At 42.9% G+C, this 18037-nt stretch overlaps 1 protein-coding gene across 5 annotated transcripts in view; it reads left to right on the top strand.

Annotated features, from left to right (window-relative positions):
• smoc1 (SPARC related modular calcium binding 1) overlaps nt 1–18037 on the top strand; it is a 228174-nt gene that overhangs the window by 141738 nt on the left and 68399 nt on the right. For all 5 annotated transcript variants that reach the window (XM_051920077.1, XM_051920076.1, XM_028821148.2 and 2 more), the window contains exon 7: nt 12480–12560. In XM_051920077.1, coding sequence (XP_051776037.1) covers nt 12480–12560 — 81 coding nt within the window. The remainder of the gene's footprint in view (nt 1–12479; nt 12561–18037) is intronic.

Here is an 18037-nt window from a genome sequence, read left to right as displayed (position 1 = left end):
AGTGACCAAGTAGTGTTGCAGCAAGTAGGTCTTTGGGGGCCTTCAAAACCTAGAATCAGTGTTATTTGGAGAAATTAGGTGAATAGAATTGACAAGCTTTGAAGGAGCTTTCATAAAATTTGTTCTTATGTTCATTTATTGCTATAAATACCACTGACTGATGACAACCGGTTGTTCCCAGCTGGGACAAATGGTACACTACTTACAGTTGAGGGAGTTCATGCTACTTTGAGGGAAAAAATTTCAGCTTTTTAAAATATCCAGGAGCACAGTGTGTAGAAACCAGGGTTCACTAGAGGGCGCTCTTGTCTGGTGTCCTGTAACTATAAAGGACTGCCCCTGCTCAGAAGTAATTCCAGAATTAAGTTTAATCCAGCTGGCTCATTGAACTTGAAACAGATGGGCAGCAAGAGAGTGAGGGACGAAATGGAGTGTATCCAACAGGGAAGGTGTGCGTGTGTGTGTGTGTGTGTGTGTCAGTGGCGTAGCTGGGGGGGGGGCAAGGGGGGACATCTGTCCCCGGGCGCAGCATCCAGGGGGCGCCGAATTGATGTTCCCCATTGCATTTTGGCAAACAGGAGGGGGCGCGAAAGCTTCAGTTGTCCCCGGGCGCTGAAAACCCTAGCTATGCCTCTGGTGTGTGTGTATGTATATGTGGTACAGCAGTGATGGAATGAATCAGTAACACTAACAGAAAATTATACTTGCTTCTGTTTAATATTGGTTTAACACTAGAATCCCTCAAGCTTACGAAAAAACTTGTAATCCCGGACCACCTTAAATTCCTTCGGAACAGCACAAGCAGCAGGCAGCCTGCTATCCCATCCCCCAATGACACAGCTCAACTCGGGCAAAAAATTCTCCCAGCTCAAGCCTGTTTATCTGGGTGTGAGGTACCTGGAGTTGTATAGGGTAAATAATATATCATTATTTGTAATACATACGTTTCATGTGTGTTTCGTGTCTACCACGATCTGGGAAAATGTAAGATGACAGGAAATGCAAGGAAAGAAATGCTGAACACATACCTAAATCAGGAAGTTTTTCTATGTTATACTAATAATGACATGAAATGTATAATGTGTGAAGATTTTGGTCCAAATATCAAATACAGTAATCCCTCCTCCATCACGGGGGTTGCGTTCCAGAACCCCCCGCGAAAGGTGAAAATCTCGCGAAGTAGAAACCATATGTTCATATGGTTATTTTTGTATATTTTAAGCCCTTATAAACTCTCCCACACTATTATAAACATTTCCCGCACAATTATACAGCATAAACCCTTTGTATTCTCTTAGATATTAGGTAAGATTCGTTGAAATTATGTATGTAAACACAGTTTATATACAGTAAAACCTAAATATTATTTTAAAGATATCGAGCGTCTCCGATATCACATATGTTACAGCCATTACGACAGGCCACCAGCAATAAATACGTACAATGCAAGAAAAATTGTATACAGTAAAATGTGTATACAGTGACACTAAACATGTACATGTACATGTAATAAGTACTGTACGTAGATAATTAATTATGGTTACTCACCAACAATGACACGACGACTTGTCCGATAACGATGAGTTTAATTTTACTGCACAACAAAGGATAGCATTACAGCTCTTCTAAAGGAGCCTCTTCAGGCTACTGTGTAGCACTGCCGTTGTTCTTCTTCCAGCACTCTTCAATCCAAATCCCTAAAGCAGATTCCATGCAGACTACTGCCTTATCACGTCCACTTGCAACTCGTTTTGCGTCCTGGTTAAAGGACACTGCGGCCGTAGATCTTATATGCTTTTCCTCCTTTTTAAATAAAAAGAATTGTGGACTCATTGATGCTGTAATGGTGTCCTGCAGCGGTGTAGCTGTTCCCTTCCTTCAACATTTCCAAAACTTTTACCTTTTCTGCAATCATTTGCATCTTCTGTTGGCGCTTGGACACGGTCCCTGAAGCAGTAGCAGGAGCACATTAATGCTGAATGAGTGAGATGAGACTTCCTGGTTAATGCAGCACTCCGTCGCTGAGCCAATCAGCAGCACACAGGAACTTAACTGCGTGCTCTGATTGGGTAGCTTCTCAGCCATCCGCCAATAGCATCTCTTGTATGAAATCAACTGGGCAAACCAACTGAGGAAGCAAGTACCAGAAGTAAAAAGACCCATTGTCCGCAGAAACCCGCGAAGCAGCGGAAAATCTGCGTTATATATTTAGATATGCTTACATATAAAATCCGCGATAGAGTGAAGCCGCGAAAGTCGAAGCGCGATATAGCGAGGGATTACTGTAAACACGTGCGCTTTTATTTAAGAATATAACCAAAGGAAAAAAAATCATTCAATTTACATGTTGCTGTCAATGAGTTAAAAACCCAAGCTCAACTGTCAATTGACAGAAAGTTGATATGATTTCTTCGATAGTGCAGAGGTAAGAACTGCTAACTCATATCCAAGAGGTTGCGGGTTCAAGATTTACAGTTTTGAGTAGTGAGCTACTCATATTGTTATCTATTATAGAATAAAACATACATTTGATTAGAGTCTATAACACTCTGTGTACATTTTGGCTACTTGTAAAAGTTAGCACTTTTTTTATTATTCAATTTTATTCTGTCTGTGACGTTCACGTGGTACAACAAACTTGCCTCTCCCTCTCTGAGTTGATGGCGTTTATCTTCATTCTTTTCACAAGAGCAGCAATGACCACAGTTGGTGTTCACACTGTAACACTCACACTGATATAATTAGATTATTTAGGTTATTTAATTATAAAAGCACATTTAAAACAAAGGTTGCGCCAAAGTGCTGTACAAAGAAGCATTAAAGTAAACACAATGCAAACAATCATGCAGAAGTTTTTTAAAAACCTCGATAGAGGATGAAGACCTGATGTGAAAAAGCAAGTCATTCCAAAGCCTAAACAATTGAGAAAGCTCTGTCTCCCCTAGACATAAGCCGAGATCTTGGAACTACAAGTAGAAGTTGTCCCGATGACCTCAATGATCTTGGTGCCACAAAGGGGTGAAGGAGGTCACAGGTGTATATATATATTTAGTCAAAGGAAAGCTATACTTGACCAAAGAATGATGCAGTCAGGGTTTCCTGCAATCGGCACTTCACCAGTCTTTGATAGAGGGTTGGAAAGCATTTTCCTGATAGAGGGTTGGAAAGCATTTTCCTAGGCACAGACATGACTTCAGTCTGTCTGTAGGTAACTTCTGGAATTCCATGAAGTTGTTCAATTTTTATACCTTCTCTTTGAACATGCAATCTCCAAACATGGGAACATTTGGCTTGCTTAAAAGCATGACTATGGTTACTGCAGAGGTTGCTTGCTTGGGAAACCATGAAATGGCTATCGACCCTGATGACCCTGGCCAGAATATTGATCATTACCAAATAGGTCACATCAGTACTTCAGCATTGTGTAACACTGAGCTCATCTCATCTGCCTGTCAGGTTCATCCAGCCAGCTAGTTTGTATGGCTATAAAATGATGTGTGTGTAATAAACCTCTCAGAGCACATTGGCACACAGGGGGCTGGCAGGTAGAGGAAAGTTGGGGACAATGATCTAGTGTTAGACTAAAAAGGTCATAATAGGAAGAGCACAAAATAAAACCACCATTCACCTAAGTGTCCACCTTTGCAATTCAAATAATAAACATGTCACTTCTCCTCTTTACTTTCCTCTCTGTCTTCATTACTGTAATTATCTGGTCACCGATACCATTACTGTTTGCAGTCTTCCTTCCCTCTTCTGTTAACAGAAAGACTCCAACTGTACCCTTTGCTGTCATCTAGCATGCTGAAAGTCATTTTGGTTTTCTTGAAATTTGGCAGCATGTTTTCTAGTGTTGTGATCACAGCTTCTGTTGTTTGGGTGCAGTCTCCGCACATGAACGACTTATTGTTTCCCAGTAGTTCCTGTCTGCCCCGGTAGCTTCTAAGAGGTGCTTTCTCTCTTGCTACACATGGCCTGTTATACTCCTGCCCTACCCCATTTCACCATTGTTTTTTGTTAGTTTTTTTGTTCTGGCTTTGTCAACCGCTTTTAAAATGCATATTGAGTGACCATTTTGTTAGGTTAATGTAGCTAATGCCAAGCTGGTTCCCAAATGTTTCTCAGAGTAGCCTGACATGTTCTTGAATGAGATGATCTGTCAAAAGCATTGAACAGTGTTCCATGGCACTATAGCTGGTGCATCTTTACTGTCGATAGTTTGTAAATCTCAATACTCAGATGCTTGATTGACTAGAGATCTGGTGGCCGATGCAGCTGCTGAATGAAGCTGAGTTCACTGTTGTGTTTCTGAATCATTCCTGGATGTTGCAAAACTTGTGGCATGCAGTATTATTCTGCTACAGAAATACATTCAAGGATGGGCACTCTACTGTCATGACAAATGTATTGATTGGTAATAGTTTTTAGGTATCCTGTAGCAATTGAAAGTTCAGTCAAGTGACCCAATGCATGTTTGACATGAATACTTGCTTCAGCTAATGACAACCACCGAGTATGTAATTTAAGAAAAGGCTGAATGGATGAGTTCTAGGTTTTCACCATATCTTGGTTCTCCCTCCAGCATTAATCAACAAGAATCTATATATATAATTCATTAAGCCGCCGACAAGTAGCCACCCATGGAAAGCACACCAGGAAGGGGCGTGGATTCACTAAACCGCCGACAAGTAAGACGCCTATGGCGCACACAGGAAGGAGCCACGCCCACCAACTCTTAGACCATTGGATACGACGAAAACTCGCAGAGCCACGCCCACCAACTCGGACGCAACACCTCGGAAAACATGCCGTCATTTCTGTTTGTCTGTGCCACAGTCCACTTGCAGCTCTGGGCGACGTTGACTTTTCATTAGTCAACCTCAGTGGAACCTTGGTTCACACAGACGCAGTGCCAGAGAGAGACAGAGGCACACACAGGCAGCCCGAGAGAGAGAGCTGCGCACACACACAGGCAGCGCCAGAGAGAGACAGAGGCATACACACAGGCAGCGTGAGAGAGAGAGTCGCGCACACACACAGGCAGCGCAAGAGAGAGACAGAGGCACACACAGGCAGCGTGAGACAGAGAGCCGCGCAATCCTTTAAAACTGAGGTTAAAACACAATGAAGGAAGCAGTCTTTAAAAACCAATAAGCCCTGTGCCTCTTTTTCATTAGCGTCTCACCTGCTTCACCGATGCAGGCCCTGCAACAGTCGAGACGCTCTCTCACCAGCTGACCTTCTCTGTGCCTGACTCCACTACTGTCAGTCGCCTGATTAAAAATGGCCTTTTGAAGGGGAGCTATGGACCCGCTATACCACAGGAACACATTGCCTTCGGGCCTGCTCTCGCTCACTGTAACGTACCGGCTTTCTCTCTCTCCTCACTCGCTCGCACACTGCACAGGGGAGAAATGCCTGCAGCATGACTCCACCCAGAAACCGTTTCAGCCACACTTCCACGCCCCTCGCTACGCTGTGAGTGCGATTAATATTTATTTAAAAATGGCCTTTTGAAGGGGAGCTGTGGACCCGCTATACCACAGGATCACCTGTGACATTGCCTTCACATTGTTTTCCTTTTATTTCTGATCCTGTCGAGCAGATCAGACACCCAAGCAAACAACACTGAATAATCAATAGCTGCAACCACTTTGCCTGCCCCAACTCCTCACCTGAGTCGGTTTCGTCTGTGTTCAGCAGTGTTTCCCAAACTCAGTCCTGGTGAACCCCTGTGGATGCAGGGTTTTGTTCCACATGCACCACTGAGCCACGTTGACTTTTCATTATTCTTTTCGATTTCGGCTGCATTTCCATATATAATCCACCAAGTCGTCCGACCGTGGGATACAAACGACAGAGCACCGCCCAAGAACTCGAACCGCTAGAGAGACACACCCACCAACTCTAAGAGCACCAACTCTAATACGCCTGCCTGCCTGACTGTTACCAGCGTTCACCGCAATGTACTGGAGTGTAAAACCATCACAACTATCAGACGCTATCTATATCTAAGAAGATATATAGATACTCATTATTCCCTGGCACGCGTCCACCCACGCTCTCAAGGCATTCACAGTGCCTGCTCATGTGCCCAGACGCAACAACTCGCCACACACAAATCTTGCTTAATTTGACTCAACACGGGAAACCTCACCCTGCCCGGACACGGAGAGGATTGACAGATTGATAGCTCTTTCTCGATTCTGTGCATGGTGTTGCATGGCCGTACTTAGTTGGTGGAGCGATTAGTCTGGTTAATTCCGAAAATGAATGAGACTCCCTCCTGCTTAATAGTTAGGCGATCGCCAAGCGGTAGGCGTCCAACTTCTTAGAGGGACAAGTGGCTTTCAGCCACGTGAGATTGAGCATTAACAGGTATGTGATGTCCGGTTCTGCACGCGCTCTACACTGAATGGATCAACGTGTGTCTACCCGGCGCCGACAGGCATGGGTAAACCGTTGAACCCCATTCATAATGGGCACCGGGGCTTGCAATTGTTCCCCATGAACGAGGAATACCCAGTAAGTGCGGGTCATACACTCCCTCTGAATACGTCCCTGCCCTATGTACGCACCCCCCAACCCCCACCCCCCCTCCCCCCCTCGCTACTACCATGGTCGGGTGACTTGGTGGATTATATATAGAAAAGCAGCCAGTACCGCAAAGAACAATGAAAGGACAACGTGGCTCAGAGGTGCACAGACGACAGTTGCATGACCGGTGCACAGCGATCAGGTCACAGTGGGTTACACCGATCGGGTCATAGATAGCATTGTTGCAATGTTACTTTTCTTGGTGGCTTATTACATTGTATTTGTGTTTCACATGTTCATTTTTTTCCCTGTGCTTAAATGACACTAAAAAAGTTAATAATCCGAAATGAATGTGCGCCCTCGCGCTGAGTGAAAAGCCAATGTATATTGAGTCTAAAAAACATGATCAGCAAGTCTTTGATAGGCTGCAACAAAATGATGAAAGAACGGGCGCATTTTTTTCACACAAGCTGGGTGGGTGGGTGTTAGTTAGTTAATTAGTTACTCGAAGGATTTCAAGATTTAATATGCACAAGCGGTAACACTGTAAAAGCAGCCCAAACCAGAAAAGACGGCTGGCAAAAAGTGGCTGACAAATTAAACGCGTGTGCATTGTACTTACTGAAAGCAGCGTTACGGATAAGGCACAGGGTCAAACTTTCAAAAACATGGCTAGCGGGTCATACACTCACACTGACTGCGTCCCTGCCCTTTGTACACCCCCCCCTCGGTACTACCATGGTCGGGTGACTTGTTGGATTATATGTATAAAAGCAGCCAAAACCGCAAACAACAATGAAAAGTCTACGTGACTCACACGTGCATGTGGACTGTGCAAAGAGGAAAACGACTCAGGTGACGCGTTGAGGGTGGGCACATGAAATTTTACTTTTCTTGGTGATTTATTACATTACCGATTTTTCAAATGTTAATTTTCTCCCTGTGCTTAAAAATCATTAAAAAAGTGGCCTGATTATGCGGCGTATGGTACGCCGCGGGTTGGCTAGTAGGAATTAATTGGCCATTCATTCACTGCAACTGCACTGTCTTGTTTTTTTAGGTTCAAAGAGTGAAAAGGTATGATAATTTTTGCATTCCTCTGTGCTGCTTTAGCACCAGTGTTGTACTTAATACCATTCATGTTTTTCAGAAGTAGTTAGATTTTGTCCACAGGACTGCCATAGGCTTGTTTATTTTTCTTAAAATATCTCATTTCTGATAAAACTGTAACATTGGAAAATGTTGCTTTCTCTCACATTCTCAAATCATTAGGTTTTACCCATTCTCTCTACACTGTACATTCAAACAGCCCTTTTCCAGTTTAAAACACATTGTCTATCCAAGTGATGAACAGTCAGCTATGGAAGACAAAGTACATTGAAAGTAATAGTAGTAGTAGAAGACAATTACAGGTTTTTAAGGTCATTGTTGTCACATGTAAAGAGTATAGTGAAATTCTTACTTGTACTGTATGTTCACCATGCTGCCTCTCTCTGGCATAGTGATAAAAAGAACATATTAAAATAGAAAACCCCATTTTATCTCTACGATCGATCAATCATATCAATAATATTAATAATATATTTTAGGATCCTAATTTACAAACACAGCATGTATGTATATACTGTATTTTATACTCATGGTTGGGAGCATGCGCTTGTACAGGGTGTTGCTTAACCCATCACACGACAAACCACCTGAGGATCCCAAATTAGGACCTGAGCGCGGCCAGTTTTATTTTAAACTGGATGTTTTAGGATATGTACATTTAAACAAACACTTTTCTGTATTTTTGGATACTAATGATACACTTTTTAGCAGAAAATGAACACCCACTTCATATGTTTTTTTTAATTGTGTGTTTTTTTTTTATATGGATCCTTTTAAAGCATCATCAGCTTTTGTAATGGGCTGCTCACATTATTCATGCTCTGTAAGCACTGTGTATTTTTAGGCCATTATTATGGTTTTTCCATCACTCCAAACATGTATATCCGTATATATTATCATTTGTTTGGCATTAATGTAAGCACTGGGCTTATTTTTAAAGCAGCTGATATTAACAGATTTTATTTTTTATGTTTAAAACTGTTAGATAGATAGATAGATAGATAGATAGATAGATAGATAGATAGATAGATAGATAGATAGATAGATAGATAGATAGATAGATAGATAGATAGATAGATAGATACTTTATTAATCCCCAAGGGGAAATTCACATACTCCAGCAGCAGTGCTGATAAAAACAATATTAATTAAAGAGGGCTAAAAACACAGTGCAAGTTAAAAAGTGCAAGGTGGAGAGTGCGAGGCAGGTATAACAGACAATAACTTTGTATAATGTTAACGTTTACCAATATCTCTCTTCCCCCGACCCCCCCCATAACCCCCAAACCCCCCCCCCGGTGGAATTGAAGAGTCGCATAGTGTGGGGGAGGAACGATATCTCCAGTCTGTCAGTAGAGCAGGACAGTGACAGCAGTCTGTCGCTGAAGCTGCTCCTCTGTCTGGAGATGTGGATGCAGTGGATTCTCCATGATTGGCAGGAGCCTGCTCAGCACATGTCGCTCCGCCACAGATGTCCAGCTCCGTGCCTACAATAGAGCCTGCCTTCCTCACCAGTTTGTCCAGGCGCTTGCCACAACCATTTCATAAAACATCTTCAGCATCTTATTGCTGATGTTGAAAGACGCCAGCCTTCTAAGCAAGTATAGTCGGCTCTGTCCTCTCTTGCACAGAGTATCAGTATTGGCAGTCCAGTCCAGTTTATCATCCAGCTGCACTCCCAGGTATTTATAGGTCTGCACCCTCTGCACACAGTCACCTCTGATGATCACAGGGTCCGTGAGGGGCCTGGTCCTCCTAAAATCCACCACCAGCTGTTTGGTTTTGCTGGTGTTCAGTTGTATGTGGTTTGAGTCGCACCATTTAACAAAGTCCTTGATTAGGTTCCTATACTCCTCCTCCTGCCCACTTCTGATGCAGCCCACGATAGCAGTGTCGTCAGCGAACTTTTGCACGTGGCAGGACTCCGAGTTGTATTGGAAGTCCGATGTATATAGGCTGAACAGGACTGGAGAAAGCACAGTCCCCTGCGGCGCTCCTGTGCTGCTGACCACAATGTCAGACCTGCAGTTCCCGAGACGCACATACTGAGGTCTGTCTGTAAGATAGTTCACGATCCATGCCACCAGGTATGAATCTACTCCCATCTCTGTCAGCTTATCCTTAAGGAGCAGAGGTTGGATGGTGTTGAAGGCACTAGAGAAGTCCAGAAACATAAATATTACTGCACTAATGCCTCTGTCCAAGTGGGAGAGGGATCGGTGTAGCATGTAGATGAAGGCATCTTCCGCTCCCACCCTCTCCTGGTATGCAAACTGCAGAGGGTCGAGGGCGTGGCAGACCTGTGGCCTCAGGTGGTAAAGCAGCAGCCGCTCCATGGTCTTCATCACATGTGACGTCAGAGCGACAGGCCTGAAGTCATTCAGCTCACTAGGATGTGATACATTTGGGACTGGGGTGATGCAAGATTTTTTCTAAAGCCTCGGGACTCTCCCCTGTTCCTGGCTCTGGTTGAAGATGTGCTGTAGAGGACTCCCCAACTCCAACACAGGCCTTCAACAGTTGTGGCGATACTTTATCAGGACCCACTGCTTTGCTGGCACGAAGTCTCCTCAGCTCTCTGCTTACCTAGGCTGCTGTAATTGTGGGTGGGGGAAAACTCTCTCCTATGCTGGTATCAGCAGAAGGATGGGTGGAGGGTGCAGTACACTGAGGTGAAAGTGAGAGTGGGTTAGGGTGGCCAAACGTGCTAAATAAGTTGTTCATCAGGTTTGCTTTCTCCCTGTCTCTCTTGATGGAGGCACCCCACTTCGAGCTGCAGCCAGTGATGATCTTCATCCCATCCCACACTTCCTTCATGCTGTTATTCTGCAACTTTTGCTCCAGTTTTCTCCTGTACTGATCCTTCGCCACCCAGAGCTGGACTCCGAGTTCCTTCTGCACGCGCTTGAGCTCCTTCTGGTTCAAAAGGCCCTTTATGTCACTTGTAATCCATGGCTTGTTGTTAGCATAGCAGCGTACTGTTCTTACTGGAACTACAATGTCCATACAGAAGTTGATGTAGTCAGTCGTGCAGTCAACAACCTCCTCAATGTTCTCACTTTGTGACCCTTGCAGGATATCCTAGTCCATAGTTTCAATACAGTCTCTCAGAGCCTGTTCTGCCTCAGGGGACCACTTCCTGAATGAGCGTGTGGTTGTAGGTAGCTCCCTCACTCTTGCTTTGTAGTGAGGCTGAAGCAGAACCACGTTATGATCTGCTTTCCCAAGCGCAGGCAATGGGGTGGCACTGTATGCGTCTTTAATGTTTGCATACAGTAAATCAATAGTCTTATTTCCCCAGGTGTTACAGTCCACATACTGAGAGAAGGCAGGTAATGTTTTGTCCAGCATCACATGGTTAATGTCTCCAGCGAGTAGCACAATTTCCTCAGGGTGCTGCGTTTGTAACTTAGCAACAGCAGAATGGATGAGGTCACTCGCTGTCTCCACGTCCGCCCGAGGAGGAATGTATACAATAACAAAAATGACGTGTCCAAACTCTCCGGGCAAGTAATAGGGACGCAGACTTACGGCCAACAGTTCGATGTCCCTGCAGCAAGTGGAGATTTTGACTTTAACATGTCCAGAGTTACACCACCGTGTATTAACATAGAGAGCGAGTCCTCCTCCTTTGTGCTTCCCACAGGTACTTGCATCTCTGTCCGCTCTAACTGTGCTAAACCCGGGTAGCTCCACATTAGCATCTGGGATGGTGTTAGTTAGCCACGTTTCGCAAAAACACAACAAACTGCATTCACTGTAGGTTCTGACATTTTTCACCAGCGCAGCCAGTTCGTCGATCTTATTTGAGATTGAGTTCACATTCCCCAGAATAACAGAAGGCACCGAAGGCTTAAAACGGCACTTTCTCGCAAGCCGCTTCATTTTTAGCTTAGTGCCCACTCTGCTGCCACGATACCACCTTCTTACCTCATCAGGTAAATAGATAGATAGATACTTTAATAGGGAACCACGCCGGCACTGGCATTTGTTCTCAGCGCTCGAAGTTGAGTACTTGAATAGGCGAGTCTCGGCGTGTAAAAATCCATGCCCACGTTGTAAAAGTAAGTGTGTCCAGGGAACAAATCCACATAAAATAAAGTGGTAGGAGTGATCAATAAATAAAAATAGAAAAATAAAAGTAGAAAAATACACATACACATACACATACAGTCATACACGGAGCTGCTGAAAAGGCTGCCACTCTCGGCGGCGCCGGATGTTAATCTTTATGTTTATCTTTATCTTTATTAACATTGATTGGTAATTCCTTGGATTCAGAAAGTTTGGCTGGTTTTGATCCATGTAAGATGGTTAAGTGATGATATTTCAGCCCTTATTCCTAAAATTGAGAAAAGCTTTCTAGATTAACGGAATATTCATTCAGCCCAGCAGACAGATGGCTCGTTTTTGCACTTCACAGTACAGGCTGTAGTGTATAGGCCTGCAGTCTGTGGGTGGATTACCTACAGCTGGTACAGGATAAACCCTTAAGATGGTTTCCAATTTTAGGTATTTAAAGTTCTGTGTTATTTTGTGTAGCTTTCCAAAAGTTTTCATTGTTATTAGAACATAATGAGTGTATAGTTCACAGTGTACTTGTGTAGTATCTTCCTCCATAGCTATAATGAAAGCTTAGTAAATTTTATTAAGTGAAAATCCATTTTGTACAAAATGCAACAAAAATTCTCTAGGTTGGATTTTTATTATGAAAAAATAAAGGACAATTAGAACATCAAATTCTGTTTTTCAAACTGTGGTTAGCTACAAGTGAAAAAGGCTGAGCTCTAAGAGCCATTCTTACTTTGGGGGTTTTTGTTTTTCTTCTCCAGAAATCACAGCTCCAACCCTGTGGATCAAACAGTTGGTCATTAAAGAGAATAAACAGAACAGTTCAAGTTCAAGGAGTCCAGGTAATGCAATCTTTAGTCTGAAATTTAATTCATATGAACAATGTTGGGAACTTAACAATGTTTGTGATATGACAGAAGTTTTTCAAGTGTATGGCTATATGTCTGTACATTTCATGCATTTTGTTTTTGTGTTTTACACCAAAGAAAATAAGACCTTTTACCTTAAATTATATATTGTAACACTATGAGACAAAACAAAAAGGAAGAGATGGGGCACCTCCACAGTGAAACACTGTTTAATTGAAGGAAAAGCAAAATATGAGTTGTGAGAGTGAAACATAAAGGAATCGAATAGCCTCAGCTACAACATCCGCCTCATGTAATGCACAGAATACGAGCTTCATCTCGTGTCCTCTCTGGTCCAAGAATGAAAAACCTCTTCAAGTGGTCAAGTTATCTTATAAAGTGTAGGGAGGTGAAGTGACCTCAGTAGGAGAAGACATTGGCATCTGTACCCCCTCTTGGCATGGAGTGGTGCCGCTTACCTTATTGGAGCTCTGATGGTGTCTCTTAATTGCTCCAGTCCAAACTATATCTATTGCTTTTCCAAAATATTAGGGCAACCCCCAGTGGTGTTTTTTGGTCATTGGTTCTATTGCACAAAACTTCTCAATAAACTAACTGAAATAATTTAATATGTATAGGCAAGTGAATGTTGAAACATTTTTATTAGAGTTATTTATAATTTATAGAAAAATTTTAATATGCTTGACTTTAACTTTTTTTAGACCAGCAGCTTGTGGTATAGCAGGTCCACAGGTCATGTCAAAAGGGCCAATTTTTAAAATAAATGATCGGCAAACTCGCGGCTTAGCAAGGGGGTGTGGTGGTGTGTGGCTGAGCGGTTCCTGGGGAATTCATGATGCGGGCGAACCTTGCTTAAGTGTACAGGTGAGGAGTCGTCCGCATCCGTAATTGTTCCCGGGAGCTGCTGATTGCCACAGCTGATCCACGTCCCCGTAATAAACAGAAGCGTGAGGCAGCTAGGAAGGAAAAAAAAGGAAAAGAAAAAGAAACAAACTGAGGTTGCAGGAGTGAGAAAAAAGGCAAGAAGCAGTAAGGAGAAAGCTGGTGTGTGTGAGAGAGAGAGCGAGTGAGTGAGTGAGTGAGTGAGCGCTCGCAGGCAGCTGGACAGTGAGCCGTAGTGGGGTGTTTGGCCGACACCTTGAGCAGTTGGTAGTGGTCGCTCCCACTGAGCATTGAGAGGAATGGGAGTGACCGGAAGGAGGATGGCTCGCCCCGGAAGACAGCAGGAGTCGGGAGGCTTGGAAGGTGGATTCCTCAACGTGAGCGTCCTGGCCGTTGGGGGAAGCCAAGTCTTGGTGTGGAGAGAGCAGAACCGAAGCCAGGGATCAGGAAGCCTCCAGATCAGTCGAGTGGAAAGAAGGTCAGCTGCAGGTAGGGCGACACTCCTGTTGCAAAGCCCAATGGGAGAAGCAGGGGAGCTGCCAGGTAAAAAGAAGACACCGGGCTTTGTGTTTTTAAAGGACTGCTTACAGCCATTGTTTTAACCTTGTTGTTTTTAAAGAGTTTTTCTATTGGTTTTTTTTAACCTCCACCTTTGACTCGTTTTATGGAATTATTTATTTATGGATATTTGAGGCACTGCACTTTGTTTGAACACTGTTTTGTTTTGTTGTTTTTAATAAAAGCACTTGGCATTTGTACACCATCCCCTTGCTTCATTGTTATGCCTCACTGCCAAGCTCATCAGTGACATTACCAACGGTATCGGGTTCAGGGCTCCCGGAAGGATGATAGGAGTGTGCAGCTAACCCGCATCATCACACAGCTGTGCTAATAAAATTATCTAAAAGAAATCTTAAGCAGTGGTAAGAAATTGGCCTAGTGTACTATTTTGGACACCCCTTTACATGTCAGCCAGTGACAGTGAAAAGAAGATATCTTTATATCAAATATGGAGGGTGCAGATGCCTACTATTTACAAAGTGGAGAACCACTGAAGCTCTTTATCATACTTAATGCCCACATAAAAAGAGGATCTTCTTTATCAGGTTTATGTTCACTCATCTGGGGAGTCTTTGATATAGTTACAAAACTGTTCTCTGCAGCTAATAAAGCTACTCCAGTTCATCTCTCCTAGCATCCTTTTCCTCCACTCTTCCAGTCAGGACTGAAAGGTTCCATGTCAGATATCCCAATTGGTACTGCTGTATGAACATACCCAAGTGCCTTTTCATGGTCTCAGAAAAACACTCCTAGTCTCTGCAGATATTTAGATGTGTTTCAGAACAGTCCTCTAAAGGTGCTTTGTTGACAGGACCTGCTTTTTACATTCTCTGCATCTTCACAGTTTGAATAACTCTCATCATCTCCAGGGCTGCATATGAGTCTGGCTAAAGAAATATTGCAGAGTGGGGGTAACATTTTTGTCATCTCCATTCTGGTGCAGGGGATTTGTTTCTGTGAGTGACAGAAAGCCAGGTGATGGGAGATGTTAGTACTCATGGTGCTTTTTTTGTACATGGAAGTGAATTGAGGTTCATTTTTCACTTCTGTCTAACTTGCAGGCATACAAGTCATTGAGAGATACTGTATAGGAGTCTCTGATATTCTGTACTGCTGTTCAGGATGGCCTGTAAACTGGGATTACTTGAACACAGTGCCCTTAGTTTTAGATTATTTTTTTTCCATTACTATGTTTTGCCACTTAAAGCTTCACAATTTTTGTGTTGCTCTGGTCAGCCTTCTTGGCTTTGAGCCTTCAGAGGTTAGGCGTCATTGGAGATCGACAGGTTGTTGGAGTGCAGAACAGACCAAAAGGACTCGGTGTCCAGGAGAAAGGCGCCATGTGCTGTGCCAGTGAGAGCTTGCTCCCTGGGAGACCAAAGTCTGACTTCATTCTTTATGACAGGCCTGAAGCCAACAACGTCAGTGCTGCTCCAGAAATTTAGGCACAAAATTACGGGTGGCGGGGTTTCTGGACAAAGGCCTTCATTGAGACACCACTTCAGGATGCTCTTTGTGGATTTTCTAACTTGTGATAGTAAGTATGAGGTCAGAACTCTGCTGTTTTGTTTGTATTGGAAGTTCACTTATTGAAAAGAGTGAGAATTATGGGAATGCATTTGATTTTTGGCGCTGTTAGATTTATGCCTTGAAACGATTTACAGTGAGCTTGAGACAGAACCCTAAATATCCATAAACACTGAAGAGAATTAAAATATATACCATATAATCAGTCAAAATTGGTAAATAAGTAGGCAGTGAAGTAATAGGAGCTGAGGACTGTCTGTAGCATTGAATCAGTATATATTGATTGGTCATGCAGGTGTTTATATAATGGGTTCTAGTCACAGGTGAAATATATGACTCTATAGAAATATATAATAGATCAGAGACAAGACAGTGACAGTTGGTGGTCTTTCTAACAGATGAAGCACATGTTAGGCCTACATCATAAAATTAATTACTGCATCATGTTATTTATATGTAAATTCTGCTCTCCTTTCTTTTTTTGTAGAAAATGGTCTGTGACCCTGTCAAACCAACAAGGAGTTTTTTCCAGAGACTTGATCAGTTTCCTCTCAATGGCCACCAGAAAAAGGTTTTTAAATGGTTTTGGCCCATTGTTTTGCAGCTGTACAACTTGACTAGTTTTAACACTAAAATCCCTGAAGACTACGAACAAGGTGGTAATCCAGGGCCTCCTTAAATTCCTTTGCACTTCTCCTATAGCGTCTTTTGTTTTGCAAATGTGTCAATCAGCATAAGCAGCCTGCTATCCCATCCCCCCATCACTGCAGCTCAAGTCGGACAAAACGTTCTCCCAGCTCATGTCTGTTTATCTGGGTGTGAGGTACCAGGAGTTGTATAGGGTGAATGATATATCGTTATTTGGAACACATGCGTTTCATGTGTGTTCTGTGCCTACAAAAATCTGGGTAAATGCAGGATGACAGGTAATGCATAGCAAGAAATGTTGAACACATACCTAAAACAGAAACTTTTTTCATGTTATGGTATTAGGCATGCTGACAAAGTGCATGTGCAATGCCACTCTTTATTTAGGAAAAGATCCGTTTTTTTTAAAGTGTGACAGCTTGTTCCACCTGCAGCTATAAACACTTCAATATGCCAGCAACTCTCTTTGCTAGTATTTAGATCTGGAAGTGCCATGCTGATAGTGTATGTGCCCAAAAAAGAAGTCTGACTTCATTCTTGGTACCATTGTTCACTTACTGAAGTGTCTATAACTGCAGGTGGAAGCTGCCGTTGCACTTTACGTAACTGATCTGTCAGCATGCCTATATCAATCAAACACAGGAAGCTCTGCAGTCTACTTGTGGCTTTACACTGACTTTATTAGATAAGTAAATAAATATAGGTAAACAACATTCAAGGTGGCTTTTAACATTAAATGTGTTTTTTTTAATATAAAGACCATCACAAAACATAATCATATACAGGACTTTGCACAAGACCTTGGCGAGCTCTGTAAGCCGTGCTGTTTCGTTGTAGGACAGATGTGGGTCAGATTCACTGTCAGGATGACACCCAACCTGTTGCTGCATCCAAATAGTACCATCTTTCACCTTTACACCTGTTACAGCTGCGTTCTTATATGTGAGTGGACATTTCTTGCAGGGAGAGCTTCTGTTCTCTTTCTCTGCTGTAGAACCCTCATCCTCCTCTGAGTTCACCTCTGCTATAACACGTCTTTATTTGAAAGCAGCAGTGTCAGATCGGGGGGAGCGTGAACACGACTGAGAGAACAAAACTTTACAAGTACCATAAATTTACACCAGCTGTTACAGACTCAAATCAAGTGTATGTTTTTATTCTATAGTAACAAAAACAGCAGCTCACTACTCAAAATATTGAATCTAGGAAGGGCCTGGAATCAAACCCGCAACTTCTTGATTATGAGCCAGCAGTTCTTTCCATTGCACCACCCAAGTGGTCGTGTCAGCATCATACACTAGCCTGATTTCTTTTTCTACGGTTATATTCTTGAATGAAAGTGATCTCTGTTTTGTTATACTTGTACCTTTTGTGAAAGTGCTTATTTGATATTTGGACTTCAGTCTTCACACATTATACAGTTCATATCAAAATGTTGTCATTAGTAGCATAACATGAAAAGAGTTTCTGTTCTAGGTATGTTTTCAACATTTCTTGCCTCGCATTTCCACTCATCCTACATTTACATAGATCACTGTTGACATGTAACACACATGAAATGCATGTGTTCCAAATCACTATATATATGTGGGGAGGATGAGATAGCAGGCTGCTTGCTGCTTGTGCTGATCGACACATTTGCTAAACAAAAGACGCTGCCGGACAGGTGCGAAGGAATTTAAGGTGGCCCGGGATTACAACTTTATTCGTATGTTTCAGGGGTTCTAGTGTTAAGCAGGAGTACCTCCTCTCTACACCTGCTGATGTATATCCAGTTGCTGCAACTAAAGACAATAGCTTTTATCGCTGAGGCATTGCACTGTCCAACACTG

Source organism: Erpetoichthys calabaricus, chromosome 16, assembly GCF_900747795.2.
Source record: "Erpetoichthys calabaricus chromosome 16, fErpCal1.3, whole genome shotgun sequence".
Taxonomy (NCBI): Eukaryota; Metazoa; Chordata; class Cladistia; order Polypteriformes; family Polypteridae; genus Erpetoichthys; species Erpetoichthys calabaricus.
This window is presented reverse-complemented; position numbering and strand designations above follow the sequence as displayed.